Genomic DNA, 19,712 nt, shown 5'->3' with positions numbered 1-19,712 from the left:
AGTGACACAGGGAGGGGACGCCCCAACAGAAAGCAGGGGAAACGGGGACACGAGACAGTGAGGGACACTCAGGGAGTGAGGAGGGAGGGAAAAGAGGCCGAGGCCCAGGCCGAAGGAGGAAGAAAGGGTAGACATGACAGCCAGAGAGGGGCAGAGGCAGAACGAAGGGGTGATGGAGAGGAGGGTGGGGGTTAGAGGGAGCGAAGCAGAACTAAGGACAGAGCAGGCAGGCAGGCCTTGGAGGCTCGTGGAGTCCATGTCAGCTTTGGCAGGACGCAGAGGTGTCAGACGTGGGGGTGGCAGCCAGGACAGACAGGAGACTGGGGGTGGGGGCCGGATGTGCACGGACTCTCCCCCAGCAGGGCCCTCCCTCCCTGACTCAGGCTCTCCACCCACCCCAATCCCAGACCTGGGAGCGAGGGACAGGCCACTGGGGCCTCCAGGTCTCAGCGCGGAGGCCGTGACCTTTGGGAAGTGTCTCTCCATCCCTCTTGACTAGCTCCACCTCCACCGCAGCTACAGCTGCTGGTCACCCCATCTGACTCACCCCAATTCTTACTAAGTCTTCACCTAAACACAAAATAAAGCAAGTTTATGTACGGCACAGTATACCACACATTTAATGACCGAAGGTGACAAATGTGCAGAGGGCCGATGCCTGGAATAGGAGTTGAGGGCATAACCCCGGTTCCAGGACACACGTCTCTCCGTGAGTCAGCCTGCCGGGACGATACTGGCCTCCTCCGGGAGGTGGATTATCTATACTGATAGCACCAGGCGCACAGCACCCTGTGATGGTTGTGATGCAAACACTGGCTTCTCCGTCAAGATGATTCAGTCAGGTCTGTGTGCAGGACGGCGCCTGGTGCCGAGAGGCCCCCGAAGCTTAGCTGCTATCATCAGCAGCAGCTAACTCTCTCGCCTTCCCGTCTGAGGACGTCTGTGCTTCTGTCCACTCTGCGTGCCCGACAGCTGACAGGCGGCCAGGAGAGCTCTCTGGGACGTGTGGTTCTTTCTAGACCTGCCTTTCCTCTCTGAAGGCTGCCCTCCTTCCTGGGCCTCCCTGCCCGGTCTGAGTTGAGTCCCTAGTTTGCAGAGATGTCGGGAGGATTCCGTGCAATGTCAGGCACCTGGCTCGGGCCTGGCACGGGCTAGAACTGCTCAGAAATCAGAACTTTCCTTTTTTAAAGTCTCATCGAACAGCCTGAGTGTCCCTCCGTGCCCATCCAGCTCTCACTTTCTGTGTCTGGCTCTAATTCTGGCTGACCCAGAGGGCAGAGCTGAGGCCTGGGGGTCCCCTGGAGGCCTCAAGGCCTCTGCTCACTAAGGACTACAGGCCCCAAGGGGCAGCTTGAGGGGTCCTTTAGGCTTGGCTGTGGAAGGATGCCACTACTCCTGTGCACAGGGCTGAGGCCCCAAGCCCCACCTCCCTGACCCTTGGCCATGCTCTCCTCCAGCAGACGGCCCGTTTCCATGTGTCTACTGGGGGAGCATGAGCTGGGTGTGGGGGCATGGGAAGGCGGGATGCCTGGGTTCCCACAGGCCGGTGGCTGAGTCACCCGGCGGCCATCTGGCTCCCATTAGCCGGGGAGGCAGGGGGCTCCGTGGGGCGGGCCTGTGGCTGGCTGGGGGCAGAGACGAGGGGCAGCCTGTGTGTGTGGGATGACTCAGGACCCATGATAACAGCCTGCGCGTATTTGGGGAGTGTAAACAAGTGGGAGAGAGAGGCAGAGGAAGTGAAGAAAGGGAAAATTGTGGCTGGGCAGAGGGGGGTTGTGGGCTGGGAGGGGAGAGCACCCCTCCCCCCACTCCTGAGCTGGCAGGCCCACGATACCCAGTGCTTCCCCTGCCCATCCCTCCCAGCCTGGGTCCCAGTGGAGAGGTGATGGCTGTGGCCACCTCTCTGGCCTCCACCTGTCTGCATTGTCTACTAGGGATGACACTGAAACCCAGAAAGCCTGGAAGATGGAGCGGACTGGCAGGAAGAACCACAGGCCCACAGGCCAAAGGAGAGAAGGGGACTCCAGAGGCAAGGAGAGCCTGACACACGGGACGGTGAATAACAGGGTGGGGACCAGGAGGGAGACAGCTGGCTGCTCTGGGGCCAGGGATCAGCCTGGCCCCAAGCTGGGCACTGGTGTCGACTTGGATGGTTCTAGCTACAAAGGGCCCTGCTGGACTTGGTCAGGGAAGGACGTTCACCCTGTTGTGGGGACAGAGGCCGAGGCACAGAATGAGGAGGAGAAGCAAAGGCAGAGGAAAGAGATCGAGGTGGAGGGAAACACAGAAAGCAGGAGACAGAAAGGCAGGGAGAAAAACAGACCAAAGACAGAAAACCCCAGAGGGACAGCCATGAAGACAGAAGCAGGGTTGGGTTGGGGGGAAGGTTGGGAACCGCAGACACAGCGGGAGGGGCAGTCTGAGATGGGACCAGACCCTATGAGGCAGCTTCGCTGGGGCCCCTGGAGTCTCTGAGCCAGCCTCTGACCAGCCGCCTTGTTTTGGGGGGCAGGGTGGCGGGTGGCTGGGCCATCAGTCCCCGTCTAGCTCCGGGCTGGGTGCATCCTCAGGCTCCTCCTCATCAAAGTACCTCTCCTCCTCATCCCGGGCCACAATGTCCAGGTTGTCGAAGTCGGGGTTCTCATCCACGGCGCTGCAGAGGGAAGGGGGTGTCAGAGGCTGGCTCTGCCTGGCCCAGACCCCTCCCTTTGGGGAAGCTGGGGAAATGGCTCGGCCCCGTGAGGTCCAAGGCCATATGCTGGCAGCTCTAAGATCCAGCTAACGCCCCTGAGGGGGATGCTGGATCTCTCAGGGCTTCAAACAAAGGCAATATTTTACATAAAACTTCTGACTTCTCTTGGAAAGCTGGAAGATGTGATGTGATGTGGTGACACCGGGGCCCACATTCCCAAGGCGGTGGTTCTCCACCTGGAAGGCTGTGTCCCCACAGACGACATCTGGTGATAACGGAAACCTTTGGTTGTCACAACTAGGGAGCTGCTACTGCCGAGTGGGTGGAGCCAGGTGCTACTCACGTCTGGTGCACTAGGATAGGCGCCCTCACAGAGTCATGTTGTCCCAAGATCATTAGTTCTGAGGCCCAGAAACTGCATTAGAGTGACAAGGGATCCTAATATGCGAGGAGCCGGACAGCACTGCAAATCCTCCCGCACCTCTCATCACGCTCACTTTGTGCAGAAAGCCCTGTCCATTCTGCCCTCCTCTCTGACGGGACCTCCTACTGCTGCTCCCTCCTGCCCCGCGGGCAGCCTTGCTGTTCTTCCTTCTTCCGTGCAGCCTTAGGGCTCTTCCCCAATATCTGTCACTTACCCCTCACTTCCTGCAGGTGTCTCCGCAGAGCCTTCCCTGGCCACCTTGTCTCCCCTCATCCCCACCTTTCCTCCATGGCCCATCACCACTGAACACTTGATGCTTGTTTTCCTCACCACAGGGGGACCTCCTTCAGGGCTGGGAGTCCTCTCATCGGTTTTGTTTCCTGCTTTATCCTAAGCCTGGAACTCAGCACGAGGTGGCTGAACACCAAAGGGACCATGTGGCCCTGCTGCCCAGCAGTGCCCCCTGGAGAGGGCACAGGCTTCGCCTCCATCATTCCTCATTTCTCACGCCAGGCCTGGATTCCTTGTGGGTTTTATGGCGGCAATGGTGCTCTCATTGAGGGCTCCCATGGTCTAAGCCAGGGGTCTTCAAACTACGGCCCGCGGGCCACATGCAGCCCACAGAGGAGTCTGATCCTGCCCGCCAGGTTTTTTGGGCAGTGAGTGCAGCTGAGGTGTTACAGTAGGAATTAGTAGTTCATATAGTCCGGCCCTCCAGCTCTCTGAGGGACCGTGATCTGGCCCCCACTTTAAAAAGTTTGAAGACCCCTGGTCTAGGCGCTCACCTTTTTCTGTGGGCATTCAGGCTGCAAGGCTGGCCCAGGCTGGAAGCGACCACCTGGACCTGACTCCAGAGCCAGGGAGTCCAGATTGGGCCAGTGGCTGTTATGATCCCCATTCAGCTGACATGCCCCCAAGGTCTGCTTGTTCACACTGCATCAGAGTGTGTTTGAAACAGAGCCCTCTGCTGCCAAAAGGCGAGACTGCCTCAGTGGACAAACCACTTATCTTTGGTTTTGATAGTTCACTCTCTTGTGTCCTCCCTGATAGCAAAATCCTTTTCAAAGCAGGTGGCCCACGCACCTTGGCCCTGAGGTTATACTGGAGAAAGCAGCCACCACAGGTCCCTCCCCGGCAGACATTAGCGTTGCCAGGGATTACTTGAAAAGGTGAGGGGGACATTTGGGAGGCCTGGGGTAGTGGCATCCTGCCTGGCCACCCCACTTGCCAAGTGAAAATGTTTCAATACCTTATCAATATTGAGCTGAATGTCAGCCCTGCTCATTCCCTCCTTACATTTGGGGAGAGGACTGAGGCTCTCAGATGGACAAGGCCAGTCCAAGATCACCCACTGATCTTTGCTGATCTGAAACCATGAGGCTGCCTGACCCCAGGGCCATGGCCTGGAACTGTTCTGGGACCTTCTAGCATTACGAAGGGAGGCCTCCATGGAGAGGCCTGGGACCTGGCAGCAGCTGAGAGCTACAGGCTGCTGGGCTGGGGGCGGGGAGGTAGAGGCATGAAGCACCTGTAGTCAAAGTCCCCGTCCTTGCCATCCAGGAAGCGCTGGTGCATCCGGCTGGTGAACTCTTCCCGCAGGATCAGCCTCTCCTCTGAGTCGGGGACCCAGGCCTCCGAGTCTTTGTCAGAGCTCTGGTCTGTGGGGGAGACACCCAGTGTGCGAGAATGAGGGTACACTCAGGGAGGTGCTGAACTCAGTTCAGAGAGCTGCACACTTTGTGCTGGGTGGCCCCGGGAACATAACAGTGACCAGAAAGCCCGCAGTCCCTGCCCTTCTGGAGCACACACCGAGCACGTGACAACCAGTGCTCCGGGAGCTGCAGAATAGGGTCAGGACCAGACACCTGAGGGTGGTGAAGGGAGCACTCCCGGCAGAGGGAACGACTGCTTTTGAGGAGTGGGGGCAGAGATGCTGGAGAGGTTGGGAAGGGCTAGGGCACATATGGCTCTTGGATCAGGCAGGACAGGGACTCGATGTCTACTACTGCAGGTGGGCCCAGCCTGGAGCCATGGACTGAGGAGACGCGCAGGGCCAGGACTGCCGAGTCCAATACTGGGGCTCTCCTGCTGCTGGTCCTCACCTTCCTTGTCACTGTCCTCTTCTTCCTCTTCCTCCTCCTCCAGGCAGGCCTCCTCCTCCTCCTGCTGCTGGAGCAGCCGTTGCTGCAGTTCCTGTTCCTGGTAGGATTGCAGCAGCAGGTCGGAGAGTGAGCAAGCGGGTGTGCCGGGGGAACCGGGCTTGGGTGGCTGGTGGGCTGGGGTGCGGGCACTGAGCTCCTCCTGGGTTAAGTACTGCCCGATGTACTGCTCATACAGCAGTGGAGCCCGGAACCGCATCTGCTCGTCACTGAAGTACTCGCCCCCTGCACAGAGGAGACAAGAGTGGGGTCAGGAGCCTAGGGGCAGGGCCAGGAGCTGCGTGCAGGGTGAGGGTGAGCAGACTTGTGTCCATACGTGTGTGTTCATACTGGTAGGAAGACATGAGCACACAAGTGTGAGTGTTCACACATTCAAATATGTAGGAAAATATGTAGATGCTTGAGGTCCTGCAGCCACCAGTATTCATGCATGCATCTGAGCACATTTGTGTGACCAGGCCTATACTAGTATCTGCATGCTTACTCATGTGTCCAAGCATGTCTGCACAGTAAGGCCCATGAATATCCTGCCCCTGGGCACTGGTGGCCTGGGGCCTGTGGACAATATGCCAGGGCAGGACTCACAATCTCCTGCCCACGTCCTCCCGTGGGTGTCCACACACTGCCACAGGTACCTGTGTGACTGCAGGCAGTCAGCAGGATGTTGCAAGCGGATGTAGCTGCAGTCTATAAGCTGTGCGTGCCTGTCCACTGAGCCCCATTCTGGCTGTTGGTGCACACATCTGGACACCTAAGTGTGTCTGGCATGTGTGAGCACAGGTAGAACATGGTCTCTGCCCAGGTGTGGTTTTCCTGGTGGTCTTCCAGACCCCAGACCCCAGCTCTCCCTAGTGCTCCTCTCTGCAGCCACCCCCCAGGTGGGCCCGGCATCCCTCACCCTAAACCTGGCTCCTCTGCATCTCTCCTGAGTGCCTGTTCGTGCAGGGGCAGTTCTGTCCCTCACCTAACAGTTAAACCGAGCCTGGTCCCTCCTGCCCTACTTTCAGAGCCCGGGGTGGGAATCTGCCAGAATCCTGGCTTCTGGAGCACCTCCCATCTTGCCCTCTCTTACCCCCAACTTTTGTGTTTCCCACCATATTCTTTCTTTCCCTCTTTTCCTGGCTCTGTCACCCTCTCCTTCTCTGACCTGTTTCTGTCACCCCCGCTCCCCCTTTCTCTCTCCTGTTTTCATCTTGCTCAGCTGTTGCTGTCTCCCACTCTTTCATTTCCTTCAGCTCATGCCTCTTCCCTAACAAGAAACTTCACTCTCTCTCTGCTTCATTTGCTCTCATCTTTTACCTTTAGTTCTGGTGTCTTTGGTCACAAAAACACCCATCATGTCATGGTAAACAGGTATTGACTGGTGTTTTCCTTTACGGGTGTCTTGTTTGGAGGGCCTTTATGTCCCAGGGTCATAAACACACTCCCCGAGATTCCCAGCAATGCCTCTGTGTTCGGAGTGAGGGAGGGTTAGTTTTCCTGACAGACAACCAGTTATCACGGTTCTGGGCACTGTGTCCTTGGTTCACAGATCTGAAATGGTACTTCGGTCACTCCCATTCTCTTTCCCTGGGTCCCTATTGTGTAGTCTACCTAATCTCACCCTGTCACTTCACATCTGTCTGTCTCTCCCTGAATCCCTGGTTCAGCACTTATCCCCCAGGATCTCTGTCCGTGTTTGAGTTGCATCCTTCTCATTTGCTCTGCCAGGCTTTCCCTTCCCGTCCAGCCCACCTGCCCCCACACCTTGGATGAGCTCACGCAGGGCAGCATAGCGCCGGTTACGCAGGCGGGTACGCAGGGTGCGGGGCCGGGCGGTGCCCTGCCGGGCCACCTCGGCACAGTAGAAGTCCGCACGATGATCACCACGTAAGTGGCCGAAGCAGGCCAGGTGCTCCTCGCGGAGGCCTGTGCGGAAACGCTCCAGAAACACCAGTGGCTTCTCGTGATACAGCTGGCCCAGGATGGCCACCTTCTCCTGCTCCGTCAGGTCAGGCTCTCCTTGCTGCTGGCTGCATACAGGCAGGTGGCTGGCAGCCACGGCATGCAGCATGGCACTCACTGCTACATTCTCAGTCCCAGAGGCGTCACTGCCCAGGGCCTCTGGTGCTCCCTCTGCTGCTTCCACCTTGTCCAGGGGTCTGGATGGGACTGGCATCCAGCTCAGCTCCCCCCAGTGCCCAGAACTGGGCTCTGTGCAGCCTGTGGATAGAGGGGAGATTTCTTAATCAGGGATGGGGGTGAGGGTGAGTAGGAGGGACTGGGTGCTCAGTCCCTCACTCCACATTTATTGAGCACCTACTATAATTTGGGCACTGTGTTAGGCCCTAGAGATACCACAATAAACAAGAAATTGACATTCAGTGGGAGACAAATAATAAAAAACATTTACTAAAACATTTACATATAGTGTGTGGTGGTTTGAGAGCTATGCAAAAAAAATACAGAGGGATGGAAGAGGGAATGGGGGGCAGGGAGGAGAAAGGTTACAATTTGCTGAAACCGGTTTGGCTCAGTGGATAGAGCATCAGTCTGCGGACTGAAAGGTCCCAGGTCCGATTCCGATCAAGGGCATGTGCATTGGTTGCGGGCACATCCCCAGTGGGGGGTGTGCGGGAGGCAGCTGGTCGATGTTTTCCTCTCATCGATGTTTCTAGCTCTCTATCCCTATCCCTTCCTCTCTGTAAAAAAATCAATAAAATATATATTAAAAAAAAAAAAAAAAGGCTGCAATTTTAAGACAGAGAAAGCTTGCCTAAAAGATTACATTTCAGTAGAGACTTGGGATGGTGGGGAACTGAACCATGACATTTCTGAGGGAGAAGAGTTTCAGACAGGGGGAACAGCCAGTGAAAGGCCCTGAGGCAGGAGCGCATTTGGTGTAGTTACTTGGTCCTTTACCACTTCGTTTATTGATTCACTCAATTTTTTGCCTTTTCATTTGTTCACAAATGAATTTAACACATTCAAAATTTAGTACATTCGCTAACTTGTTCACTCATTTATTCATTCTCTTCCAAACCATTCATTTTTTATCTTTACATTTATTTTTTATTGATTTTTTTACAGATAGGGAGAGAGATAGTTAGAAACATTGATGAGAGTGAAACATCGATCAGCTGCCTCCTGCACAGCTCCCACTGGGGATTTGCCCACAACCAAGGTACAAGCCCCTGACCGGAATTGAACCTGAGACCTTCCAGTCCACAGGCTGACGCTCCATCCACTGAGCCAAACTGGTCAGGGCTGTTTTTGTTTTTAAAAAAATATATTTTATTGATTTTCCACAGAGAGGAAGGAACGGGGATAGAGAGCTAGAAACATTGATGAGAGAGAAACATCGACCAGTTGCCTCCTGCATCCCCCCCCCCCGGGATGTGCCCGCAACCAATGCACATGCTCTAGACCGGAATCGAACCTGGGACCTTTCAGTTCGCAGACCGATGCTCTACCACTGAGCCAAACCGGTTTCAGCAGGGCTCAGTTAAAAAAATAATAATAATAAAAATAAATAAATAAATAAATAAATATATATATATATATATATTTATTGATTTCAGAGAGGAAGGGAGGATAGAGATAGAAACACCAATGATGAGAATCATTAACTGACCCCCACACCGGGGACTGAGCTCAAAACCCAGGCATGTGCCCTGACTGGGAATCGAACTGTGACCTCCTGGTTCATAAATCCCAGCCAGGCACCGGAAGATTTAAATACACAAAAATATTTTTTTTTTTTGAAAGGTCAAAAATATTTTTTTAAGGCTGACCAGGGTAGGGGCTATCGAAGAGGGGACAAGAGGAGTGGTGGCGAGAAAGATGTCTGGGGCCCGGCTGGCATGGTTCAGTGGTTGAGTGTCTACCTATGAACCAGGAGGTCAGGGTTCAATTCCTGGTCAGGGCACATGCCCGGGTTGTGGATTCGATCCCTAGTGTGGGGCATGCAGGAGGCAGCTGATTAATGACTCTCTCTCACTATTGATGTTTCTCTCTATTCCTCTCCCTTCTTCTCTGAAATTAAGTAAAAATATTAAAAAGAAAAAATGTATCTGGGAAGCCAAGTACATAAGCCATGGGGCTGAAGGGCTGGAAGGTAAGGGAGGTATCCAATTAAGATCCAGGGCTCTGGCCCCTGAACTAGTCAAACTGTGTCTGAGACAAAGACATGGACGAGCAAGTTTGAGGGAAGATGCTGACTTCAGTTCAGGACATGGAAGGTAAGAGGGAACTAGGGGACACTCAAGGGAAGCATGTAAGAGACCATTAGTACACGGGACTAGAGACTTCTTAGGAGAGAAGTGCTGGGCTGGGGACAGAGTTGTGGGGGTTATAGAGTCAAGACAATGAAAACTGAAAGAAATTAGAGGTCATGGGGAGGGCAGGGGCAGAGACATAAGTGAGATAAGAGGGACTAGGAAAGAGCCCTAACTGGATGGGGAGAAGATATGTCTATGAAAGATTCTAAAAAAATGGTCTCCAGCCGAAACCGATTTGGCTCAGTAGATAGAGTGTCGACCTGCGGACTCAAGGGTCCCAGGTTCAATTCCGGTCAAGGGCATGTGCCTTGGTTGTGGGCATATCCCCAGTAGGGGGTGTGCAAGAGGCAGCTGATCGATGACTCTCTCTCATCGATGTTTCTATCTCTCTCCCTTCCTCTCTGTAAAAAACCAATAAAATATATATTTTTAAAAAAAGGTCTCCAAAAAGAAAGCCATGTCTTAGTTCCTGGAACTTGTTAATGTTACCTGGTATAGCCAACGACAATAGCAACAAAAGGGTCTCTGTCGATGTGATTAAGTTGAGCATCTGAGATGGGGAGATTATCCTGCTTTATCCAGGTGGGCTCTAAAAGCCATCACACGTGTCCTGTAAGACTTGACATACATGGAGGAGATGGCAATGTGAAGATAGAGGGAAGCAGAGATTGGAGTGATGTGGCCACAACCAAAGAATGCCAGGAACTGCCAAAAGGTGGAAAAGGCAAGGAATGGGTTCTTCTTAGAGGCTTTGAGGTGCCCTCCACTGTCTTGCTGACGCCTAGATACCAGCCCAGTGATACTGATCTGGCTCTGGCCTCCAGAACGGTGAGAATAAACTTCTGTTGTCTAAAGCCATCCCGTTTGTGGTAATTTGCGGCAGCAGTCTTGGGAAACAAAAAGAGGCTGAGCTCGACAGGAAGGAAATCGGAAAGAAGGGTGTCAGAGAAACCAAGGGAAAACCTTAAAGAAGGACGGAGGGGTCAATAGCACTGTATTCTCCATGTCGTCTAGTAAGAAAAAAACTGAATGGGGTAACACAGGGAGGTCACTGGAGACCCTAACCAGAGCAGTTCCTGAAGGTAAAAGCCAGAGTGCAGCGGGTGGGAGATGGGGAAATGGAAAAAGTATGGATGACTCTTTGGAAAAGGTAAGATGGTTTCTGGAAGGCAGCATGGAATTAAGAGATAGATTTTCTCTTTAGGTTAAAACATTTTTTTTTATTATGGAAAATTTCAAACATGCACAAAAATAGAGAGTACAATCACTCCAACCCCCCAGTAATCCAGCTTCAACAATTATCAACTTCTGGACAGTGATGTTTCAGCCTCCCACCCACTTCACCCACGTGGGGCTACTTTGAAGCAGGGGGATGGAATTTTGAGATGAGCAAAACAAAAGCATTTTAGATACTTATGGGAAGGCATCAGGAGAAATAGATTTAAAATGCAATGGAGAGAGATCGGGGAGCACAGAAAATGACTAAGCACCCTGAGGTGGCAGATGGGGCTGGGAACTTTGGGGGGAGAATTAGAATGAAATGGAGGAAACCGATAGTCTGAGGTAAGTAGAGTTTGCATGGGGCAGGAGGAAGGCTAGTCTGGGGAAAGGGAAGCATCAGCTACACAAATGAAGGAGGAAATTTGAGAAACAGGGTTGGCTGAGACACAGGTGGGGTAAGCCGGGGGCAGGGGAGCGGTTAATGTTAGCTGACCTGAGAATTAGCCAGGAGGAACTGGGACACGGAAAAGGCTGGCCTGGAACGTGTTAGAATTTAATTTCGGGGAAGGGGACACAGTAAAGGAGGTCAGCCCGCAAAGAGACGGGTTAATCTGGACAAAGTGGTGAAGGGACAGGTAAGGTCGAGGGCAGGTGTCCCTCTCTATAGAGACCTCCGTCGCGATCTGGGAATCATTTTCCAAAGACACCGCAGCCCCACCCTTCCGCCGCCTCCGCGTCGTCTGGACCTCACCTTCATCAGGTTCCCTTGCCGCCGCCGCCACAGCCTCCATCCAGACTTTCTACGCTTTTTAACCGCCGCGGTAGGCTCAGCACATTTAACTCGGCCCCAATCCCTAAGCGGCCTCTTCCGGTTGAGCACTCCACCTGAGGTCCCGATGCCCCGCTGCACCCAGAATCAAAGTTCCGGGCCGAAGGCGGACCTTCCTATGCGCATGCGTGTCTCGCTTAAGCTCCACTCTCCGAAGCCAGGAAGCCACCCGGGTCAGAGGCCTAACATTTGGTTCCTCCACCTCCAACCTGAACTTCTACGGACCTGGAATATCTGCAGGAAGATGGACCATTGTTCAACCTGTTCACTGCAGTAATTCCAAACCCGGCATCCTTAACTTTGGGGTGGATGATTGGGTGAATGAGAAACCCTTGAGGGCTTCAAAGGGTTTGTGCTCTAGTTTTAAATGCCAGCCCTTCCTTTTTTTCCACCATTTCAAAGAATATTTACTAAGCCTTGTCTCTTGCGCTGTCATCACACCCAGTCCCTGGTTAGCATGAGATGGGTGGTGAGGACTGGGACAATCTGCGGGCGTGGAGAAAAACGTGGCCTTAGAACTCATTAGGTAGTAAGTAGACCTGTCATTAGTGACTGTCCTGAATGTTCAGGGCTCCAATGTACCATCCATTCTGGAGGCCCAGGGAAGGCTTCTTTTGGGAGGATAGGATGTCCCAGTTGAGACTTGAAAGATGATTTGTAAGGTAACCAGACGTCCCGATTTTAAACAATTTGTCCCACAGTGTTTTAAAAAAAAAAGTCCCGATTTTTAAAAAGAATCTTTTAAAAAATATATATATATTTTATTGATTTTGTACAGAGAGGAAGGGAGATAGAGTTAGAAACATTGATGAGAGAGAGTCATCGATCAGCTGCCTCTTGCACATCCCCTACTGGGGATATGCCCGCAACCAAGGTACATGCCCTTGACCGGAATCGAACCCGGGACCCTTCAGTCCCCAAGCCAACGCTCTACCCATTGAGCCAAACTGGTCTCGGCTAAAAAGAATCTTTCAAAAAATCGGGACATTTTAAAACACCGCGGGACAAATTGTTAGAAATCGGGACTGTGTCTAGTCACCTTAATTTAGGGCTGAAACCAGTTTGGCTCAGTGGATAAAGCGTCGGCCTGCAGACTGAAAGGTCCCAGGTTCGATTCCCGTCAAGGGCATGTACCTTTGTTGCAGGCACATCCCCAGTAGGGGGTGTGCAAGAGGCAGCTGATTGATGTTTCTCTCTATTCCTCTCCCTTCCTCTGTGAAAAACCAATAAAATATTAAAAAAAAAAAAAAAAAAAAAAAAGATTTAGGGCAAGAGGAAGGCTGGTAGGGAAGGGTCTCAGTTAGGGGGATGGGTGAAGCCAAATATCTAGAGCACACACATGGATAGTTCTGGTTGCTATAAAGGCTTCATATAGAATGGGAGTAAGTTCTAACTTTAAGGCCTTGATTGGGCGGCAGAGAATTGAAAACCTCATGTATATTTATGCAAGATTTCACATACACATGAATTTGGATCATGGCATTTTTATATTCAAATGACTTGACTCCCCCCAAATCACTGATCCAAAGTGCAAAGGGGGAACAACAAAAGATGAAGCCAGTGAGGTAATCAGGAGCCAGGTATGAGGCCTCATAAGCCATATTAAGTAGCTTGAGCTCCTTTATATTTTGTGGGTTTGGGGCAAAGGGTTTCAGGGGGACTGGAGGTAAGGGAGCTCTGTGAGGAGGCAGGTGCAGTTATCTAGACATTGGCCAGGACCAGTTTGCATTCCCAGCACATATCTCACACAGGATAGTAGATGGATACTACACCTAAATGTATGGAGGCCAGCAGAGGGAGCTATTGCTCAAGACATAGACCAGAGTTAGTAAGATTTTCCACGCTAAAGGCCTGGAGGCCTTGCATAGCAGGGAGTGGGCACTTACTCTAGCGTCTTTCAGTCCAACCAGCCACCAACTTCTACCCCTTATGTTTAGATATCCCGCCCTGACCTCAAAACAATTTGCCTTTCTCCTCCTTTTTGTAGTCTGTGTCCTTTCCACACGCCAAGATACTTTCTGTGAGGGAAGGGATGCGGCTGAACTGGCTATTCCTGTGCTCGCTCCAGCATTGCCCCTCACAAAGGGCCAGGAACACAGCCTATCCAGAGGGAATGGAGAAATGACTCAAATTGCTGGGGATGATGAGCTGTGGGAATGCAATCAGAATTTCCTTTAACTGGCTCACTCTAGGGAAGCCCTCACCACCATCACCACTGTAGGCTCTCATAGCTGACCACTATGTGCTTATCACCATTTGATGACAGGCCATTGTTACTTGTGGACTGGGAGTCCTGGGAGGGCAGGGTCCATGATTGCCTTGGTCACGCTGTGCCTCTCAGCACCATCCAGACCCAGTGAGGAACACAGCAAGTTCCTAACCTAATGGCTGGATAAAGAATCTCCTGTAATCTCCACGGGACTGGACCCAGACACAGACAGGAACTATCTTACGTCCAGCTCACAGGCCAGGCCTGAGGTGGATGAGCAGTGATACCCAGTGATGACTCCTCCTATTAGCCTTACACTCCACATCTAGGGATCTGGTTCCATACCTTCCAAACATGTTCTTGGAGACTTGGGACTGGGAATGGACTGGAAAGGGCAGGGACCAGAGAACCACTTCAAAAACGAACTAGTGGGCTTTAAACTAAGGGTCCCAGGTTTAAGGTGGCATCCCCAGCACCAAAAATGGGGCTAGGCATGAATCCTTCAATAAGTGTTTAATGAGTGGTAAATAATGTCCCCTTAAAAAGGCCCTCATCCCAATTAAAGGCCAATTGCACTTCAAGGTTTCAACCCTTCTTCCTTCCTGCTAGGAGGTGCCATGTCATTTATTGAAAGAAAACAAAACAAAACAAAACAGGGGAAACACATTTCTTAATAAGTGCAGTCTGTTAAAATCCTGTTAAAACATATGGGTCAAGGGCAAGTAAAAATAATCAGAGGTCACTGTAGGAAAAAGCTTTAGGTCTGCCACCTGGGAGATCTCTGGAGAGGAAGCATATTCTGAAGGCGACACCCCTCCCCCATTTCCTTCTCGCCGGCTTAATCCCACCAGAAACTACCAAGACACCTGGAATAAAAGGTTTCAAGTTCAATAGTCACACTCTCTCCAAATACAAAAAGCAGTTACAATTCAACTCAACACAGAAGCTCGTGTGCAAAGTTACGGGAAACTGAGACATTGTATAAAAAGTTAGGTTAAAGATGATTTTGTGGTTTTGTTTTGAGGGTGTGGTTCTTCATTGGTTGCCTGAACTCAGCAAAGAAATGGTTATCCTGATGAAGTATCAACAGCCAACCCACAGTAAAAACAGACAAATTCTAAAAATTAAAAAAAAGCATAATTACCAAAAAAATATCTGTCACTGCTTCCTCCCTCCATATTTTGTTTTTAAACTTTTTTTTTTTTTTTTTTAATTTTTTGATTTTTTTTTTTAAATCCTGAAAAGTAGACAGTTAAAACAGCTCCTGAAGAATTTACAACCAACTGCATGAGGGTCTGGGAAGCTGAGGGTCTGGAGCAGGGCTGGGAAGAATGGACAGAAAGGGGTCCTGCCCTCAGTCATTATAGCATCACTGCATGACCAAGGAGGGGGGTGTATTTAGTCAAGAAGGACGGAAAGAGGGAGAGGAAGAAGGCAGGGAGAGAAAGAGAAAATAAGAGTTCATTGTTGCCTGTTTGAATCCAGAGAAAAAGGCCCAGCCCTGTGGTTGAAGAAGCCCCTCAGAGGGGAGGCAGTGGGCTGGAGGGAGGCAGCCCTGGGATGACCTGTCCCCAGCACCACAGGACCCGGGGGGGCAGATGAGGGGCCATGGTGGGCGCTGGTGGAGGAAGCCGGTAGGGGCCTCCGGGGTACACTGGCTACTGAGTGCTTGTGCCCCCCTGTGTGTTCCCGGTGTAGCTCCCGTAGTCGTAGTTCCCGTAGTATGGCGGCCACTGGCCCTGGTTCTGATAGTACTGGTTCCACTGCTGAGCATACTAGGGAGAAAACAAAAGTACAGAGTTGGCCCTCATCTAGACCTCCATTTGGTTCCTCCCCTCACCCCACTTTCACCCGGGGGAAGAGATGGGTGCAGTGACAACAGCTGACACATGGGTCCCTGACAGAGAAATCAAGGCACTCAGGGAGGACAAGGGACTGACCTGATGCCACATGGATGGGCAACGAGGGACTGAAGCCCAGGTCGCCTGGCTTGCCAACCTAAGGCCCTTTCCAGATATAGGTTAAGTACCACATTCAAAATACTTAATCACGGGTATGGTGACCTAGCACCACACTGGCCATGCTGCCGAGGCAGGATATGGAGGCCACTGCTATACCCTTGTCTTGCTGCACTGGGGAGAGGAGCTAGGATATCAGTTATTGAGCAGCCAGAACAGAGGTGTTCACCTAAATGGACTGGCTACATCAGGTGAATTCCTTACAGGCTGCTCATCTTCATGGGATAAGAAAGGACTCAAGTCTGGGAATACACACTGCAAGGGGACCTGAGAGTCTCTCCATTCCATTGCCCCCAACCTCCCTAACCCATGCCCCCATTTGATACCTACCTGCTGATACTGGTTATAGCTGGGCTGAGGGTAAGTCTGTGCAGTAGGGGGTGGTGGTGGGGTGTAAGGGGCTGGGGTGTAGCCGCCGTAGCTCCCATAGTTGTAGGCAGGTGGTGGTGGAGGTGGAGGTGGTGGGGCTGTATAGCCCTGGCTGTAACCTCCCTGGTTGTAGGGTGGCTGGTTGTAACTCGGCTAGAAAGTAGGGGGAAAAACCAGGGCTCTGTGAAATAGCCAGTTCAGCTGGGATGAAGGAAAGACTTTTGTAAGCAGTGGGCCCATAAAGGAACTTCCTAGGTGGAGGTGGAGGCTGAGGGGGAGGTGGGTTAACATCATGGCAGGAAAGGCAGGGTGGGATACAGAGCTGTTATGGACTCTGAGACCTTGGGGAGCAAAGTGTAAGGCATCTCTTGAAATCCCAAGTTTTCCTGCCCTGTAAAACAAAACTTACAACAATTCTTTGATTATCTTGTGTATTCAATAAGCTTGCAAACACAAACCAATGGGTACTCAGTAAATTGTGAGTCATTACGGAAAGAGTTACTGAGAAAAAGAGTAGGTTTGGCTCAGTGGATAGAGCAATGGCCCGCAGACTGAAGGGTCCTGGGTTCAATTCCCGTCAAGGACACGTATCTTGATTACGGGCTCAATCCTTGGCTCTGGTCAGTGTGTGTGAGGAGGCAACCATTCGATGTATCTTTCTCACATTGATGTTTCTCTCTCTCTCCCTCCTTCTACTCTCTCTAAAAGTAAATAAAAAACATCCTATGGTGAGGATTAACAAAAAAATAATTAAAAAAGCTTATTTATATAAAGAAAAATAATAGTGGTAATTTCTAAAGTGCTTCCCATGTCCAAGCTATCTCATTAACTAACCCAGTCCCTCCCACCAGCTCTGAGAGGTATACTCCATCAGCCTCGTTTTACTGATAAGGAAGTAGACACTCGGGGAGGTTAAATCATTGACTGTACCCAAGAGGCAGAGAGCCAGGACTTGACCCCAAAACTGTGGTCCCATGAAGCTATAATGCCACCAACCATCTCCCACAACAAGCCTTGGGATGTGAATTCTATGAACAACTCTAGTACTTTATGAGAAAAATGAGGTCCAAAGAGGTAAGGCAGTCCAAGATCACAAAACCAGGATGTTTTAGGGTGGGGTCTGAATCTTTGCCTGCTCAATTACTGTTCTAGAAAATATTCTTGTTAGACCAGGAGTGGGAACCATTCATCTGTCTCTTGGCAGCTGTTCCCAGGCCTGGCATGTGAAAGGTATCCAGGAAACGGCTGCACAATAAAAGGAGACATCCTCTGGCTGACAGGGGCCTGTGCGATCCAGAGTCGGAGCACTGGCTTTCAGAGAACTGGAACTGAGTCTGGAGCTGCTCTGTTTGAAGGTCTCGGAGCAGAGGCCAAGTCCTCATCAAGCTTAGGGCTTGTTTCCACATCCTGAAAACAATAGAATCAGCCCCTTCTAGCCTGGGCAAGGGGCAACTCTGAGTGCTTTCTTGGGGATTCAGTGAACCAGTGACACAGCCAAGAGAAATACACTTGCTGGATGGACCTGGAGGTGGCCATCCTCGTCAAAAGCAATGTCTGAGAGAAAGAAGAGCAGGATTGGGGGAAGGAGTGGAGATGGGCTGAAGCAGGTGTTGGAAATTTCCCTGATCCCACCTCCTCTCACCTGTGGAGGGCTGTAGCTGCTGACAGTGGGGGTGCTGGTACTGACGCTGGAGCCAGGGATGTTGCTGTTCTTGCTATAGCTGCCGATCCCTGGTGGATTCCGAGCTGGGCTGTAGCTGGGTGGTGGCGGGGGCTGCTGTGGTGGCGGCTGTGGTGGTGGTGGCTGCTGAGGGGGTGGTTGCTGTTGGGGAGCTCGATTGTAGCTGCCTCGGTTATTGGAGTTGTTGTTATCCCTGCTATTGTTACCCCAGCGGTTCTGGTTGTAGCTACCACCTCCACTGCGGTTGAAACCTGCATTGGAGAAACCAGATGAGAGGCCTGTCCTTCTCAACTTGGGCCCCTCAAGAGCTGGGCTGACTTGGTGACTGCTGCAGCCCAGTGTGGGTCAGCTCAGTCAAGTAAATAGAGTACCCTCTCTGAGATTCCCCAGATCCCTAGGTGCACTCTGCCATGCAGCCCTGATAACACTTGGTTATCACTGTTGGCTGACAGGATTGTCTTGGTTTCAACTGTGTCCTCAGCACCTTGATAGCTGTTGAATAAATCATAAGAGATAATCTGGAAGAGGGGATGCCAAGCACTGGGGACAGTCCTCATCAGTGTTGTCCAAATGGGCCAGTCTCTCCCGAACCCTCATGCAGCTGTTTCCTGAGCATGAGACTCTTCCCTCTTCCAACTCCTACTGGTCTCTAGACCTTAACTTAGGCTCTCAGGAAGCCTTCCCGCTCCCCTACAGATTGGGCCATCTAAAGTCACAGTTCCGCTGGGCTTTCCTATTAAGCTCAGAATCCTTCTGGACTGTCACTACAGGGTAATGCGTCTGTCACGGTCCGGCTGTGTCCCCAAACTATGCAGCATAAGACCAAAACATAGTGGGGCATGCCAGCTAAATTATGATCATGCACTTTATTGCAGACAGCAGAACTTAGTGACTAAGAACTTGGAATTTGGGTCACTTGATCCCAACTCTAGATTTAGTTGGGCAAATTCTGGGTAAATTAACCTTTCTAAGCCCACTTTCCCATTCATTTTAAAATATAAAACACAAAGCAGTTCTAACATTTCACTTACACCAGGTCCTGAGCTGGGACCCAGGACTGACAGTAACTTGGTCTGGTTCATCTTCTCAAGCTGAAGGCCAGATGAGGAAGATGCACAAAAATGACAGCAATGTGACATACAAATGGGCAAGTGCCCTGGGGGAACAGGATAGTGGAAGCATTTCCCTGAGGCCCCCAGTCTGACTTCACCTACTGACTGAATAAACAGTTACAAAGCCCAACCCTGACCCAGAAACCAGAAGTGTGAGAGCTCACCTCCTCGGTAGTTGCCTCCTCCACCACTGCCTCCTCCTCGGTTCTGGAAGCCTCCTCGGTTGCCCCCAGGGGGGCCTCGGTTGTCATAGCGCTGGAAAGTGCCACCACCCCCACGGCCCCGGAAGCCACCACCGCCTCGGTTGTCAAAGCGCTTTTCAGGGGGTGGCCCGGCTTTACGGCCTTCCTCGTTGTATTGTCTCACCAACTTGTCTGCTTCTTCTCGCTGCAGCTCAATGAACAGTACCTCATCCAGGAAGTCCCCAACATCTGGCAACGTGAAGTTGGCTAGAAGGGAGGTCCCCAGAGGAAACAAATAGGTCAGTACTTTCTGAGGTGTGGTCCCCTCCACACCAGGACACTGTAGTAGTAAGCAAGAGACCAGACAGGATCCTAACCTTAGATTCTGACAATGGCCAGTGGCTAATGGAGACCACTTCTCATATCCTAAATAGGTAGCTAAGACCCAACAAACCAGTGTTGATAAATGCTCCCTGCAGGAGCAGGCGAGGCAGGTAGAATCAGGGAGGCAGATTGAGGCTTGCTCACAGTCAGCTCACTCAATGAGGGCCATAGGC

The 19,712-nt window shown here is 51.7% G+C and overlaps 2 protein-coding genes across 4 annotated transcripts in view; both read right to left on the bottom strand.

The window, feature by feature from the left end:
- Positions 1–599: 599 nt before the first annotated feature.
- On the bottom strand, positions 600–12,281 carry CCDC97 (coiled-coil domain containing 97). Its single transcript, XM_084860972.1, has 5 exons — positions 11,507–12,281; positions 7,022–7,477; positions 5,219–5,500; positions 4,645–4,774; positions 600–2,653 (listed from the first exon to the last, which is right to left on the bottom strand). Exons 1-5 carry the CDS (start codon positions 11,544–11,546, stop codon positions 2,533–2,535), a joined length of 1,029 nt encoding a protein of 342 aa, XP_084717098.1. The 5' UTR covers positions 11,547–12,281; the 3' UTR covers positions 600–2,532.
- A 2,162-nt stretch (positions 12,282–14,443) lies between these two features.
- Positions 14,444–19,712, bottom strand: part of HNRNPUL1 (heterogeneous nuclear ribonucleoprotein U like 1) — a 44,496-nt gene continuing 39,227 nt past the window's right edge. For all 3 annotated transcript variants that reach the window (XM_084860919.1, XM_084860920.1, XM_084860921.1), the window contains exons 12-15: positions 19,138–19,422; positions 17,823–18,112; positions 16,142–16,333; positions 14,444–15,568 (exon numbers count right to left, since the gene is read on the bottom strand). In XM_084860919.1, the coding sequence (XP_084717045.1) occupies positions 15,452–15,568; positions 16,142–16,333; positions 17,823–18,112; positions 19,138–19,422 (884 nt within the window). In that variant the 3' untranslated portion in view covers positions 14,444–15,451. The remainder of the gene's footprint in view (positions 15,569–16,141; positions 16,334–17,822; positions 18,113–19,137; positions 19,423–19,712) is intronic.

The sequence above is a fragment of the Pipistrellus hanaki genome (genome assembly GCF_964339955.1).
Source record: "Pipistrellus hanaki genome assembly, chromosome: 15".
In the NCBI taxonomy this organism is placed as follows: Eukaryota; Metazoa; Chordata; class Mammalia; order Chiroptera; family Vespertilionidae; genus Pipistrellus; species Pipistrellus hanaki.
The sequence above is the reverse complement of the archived record's forward strand: the minus strand, read 5'-3'. Positions and strand labels throughout refer to the sequence as shown.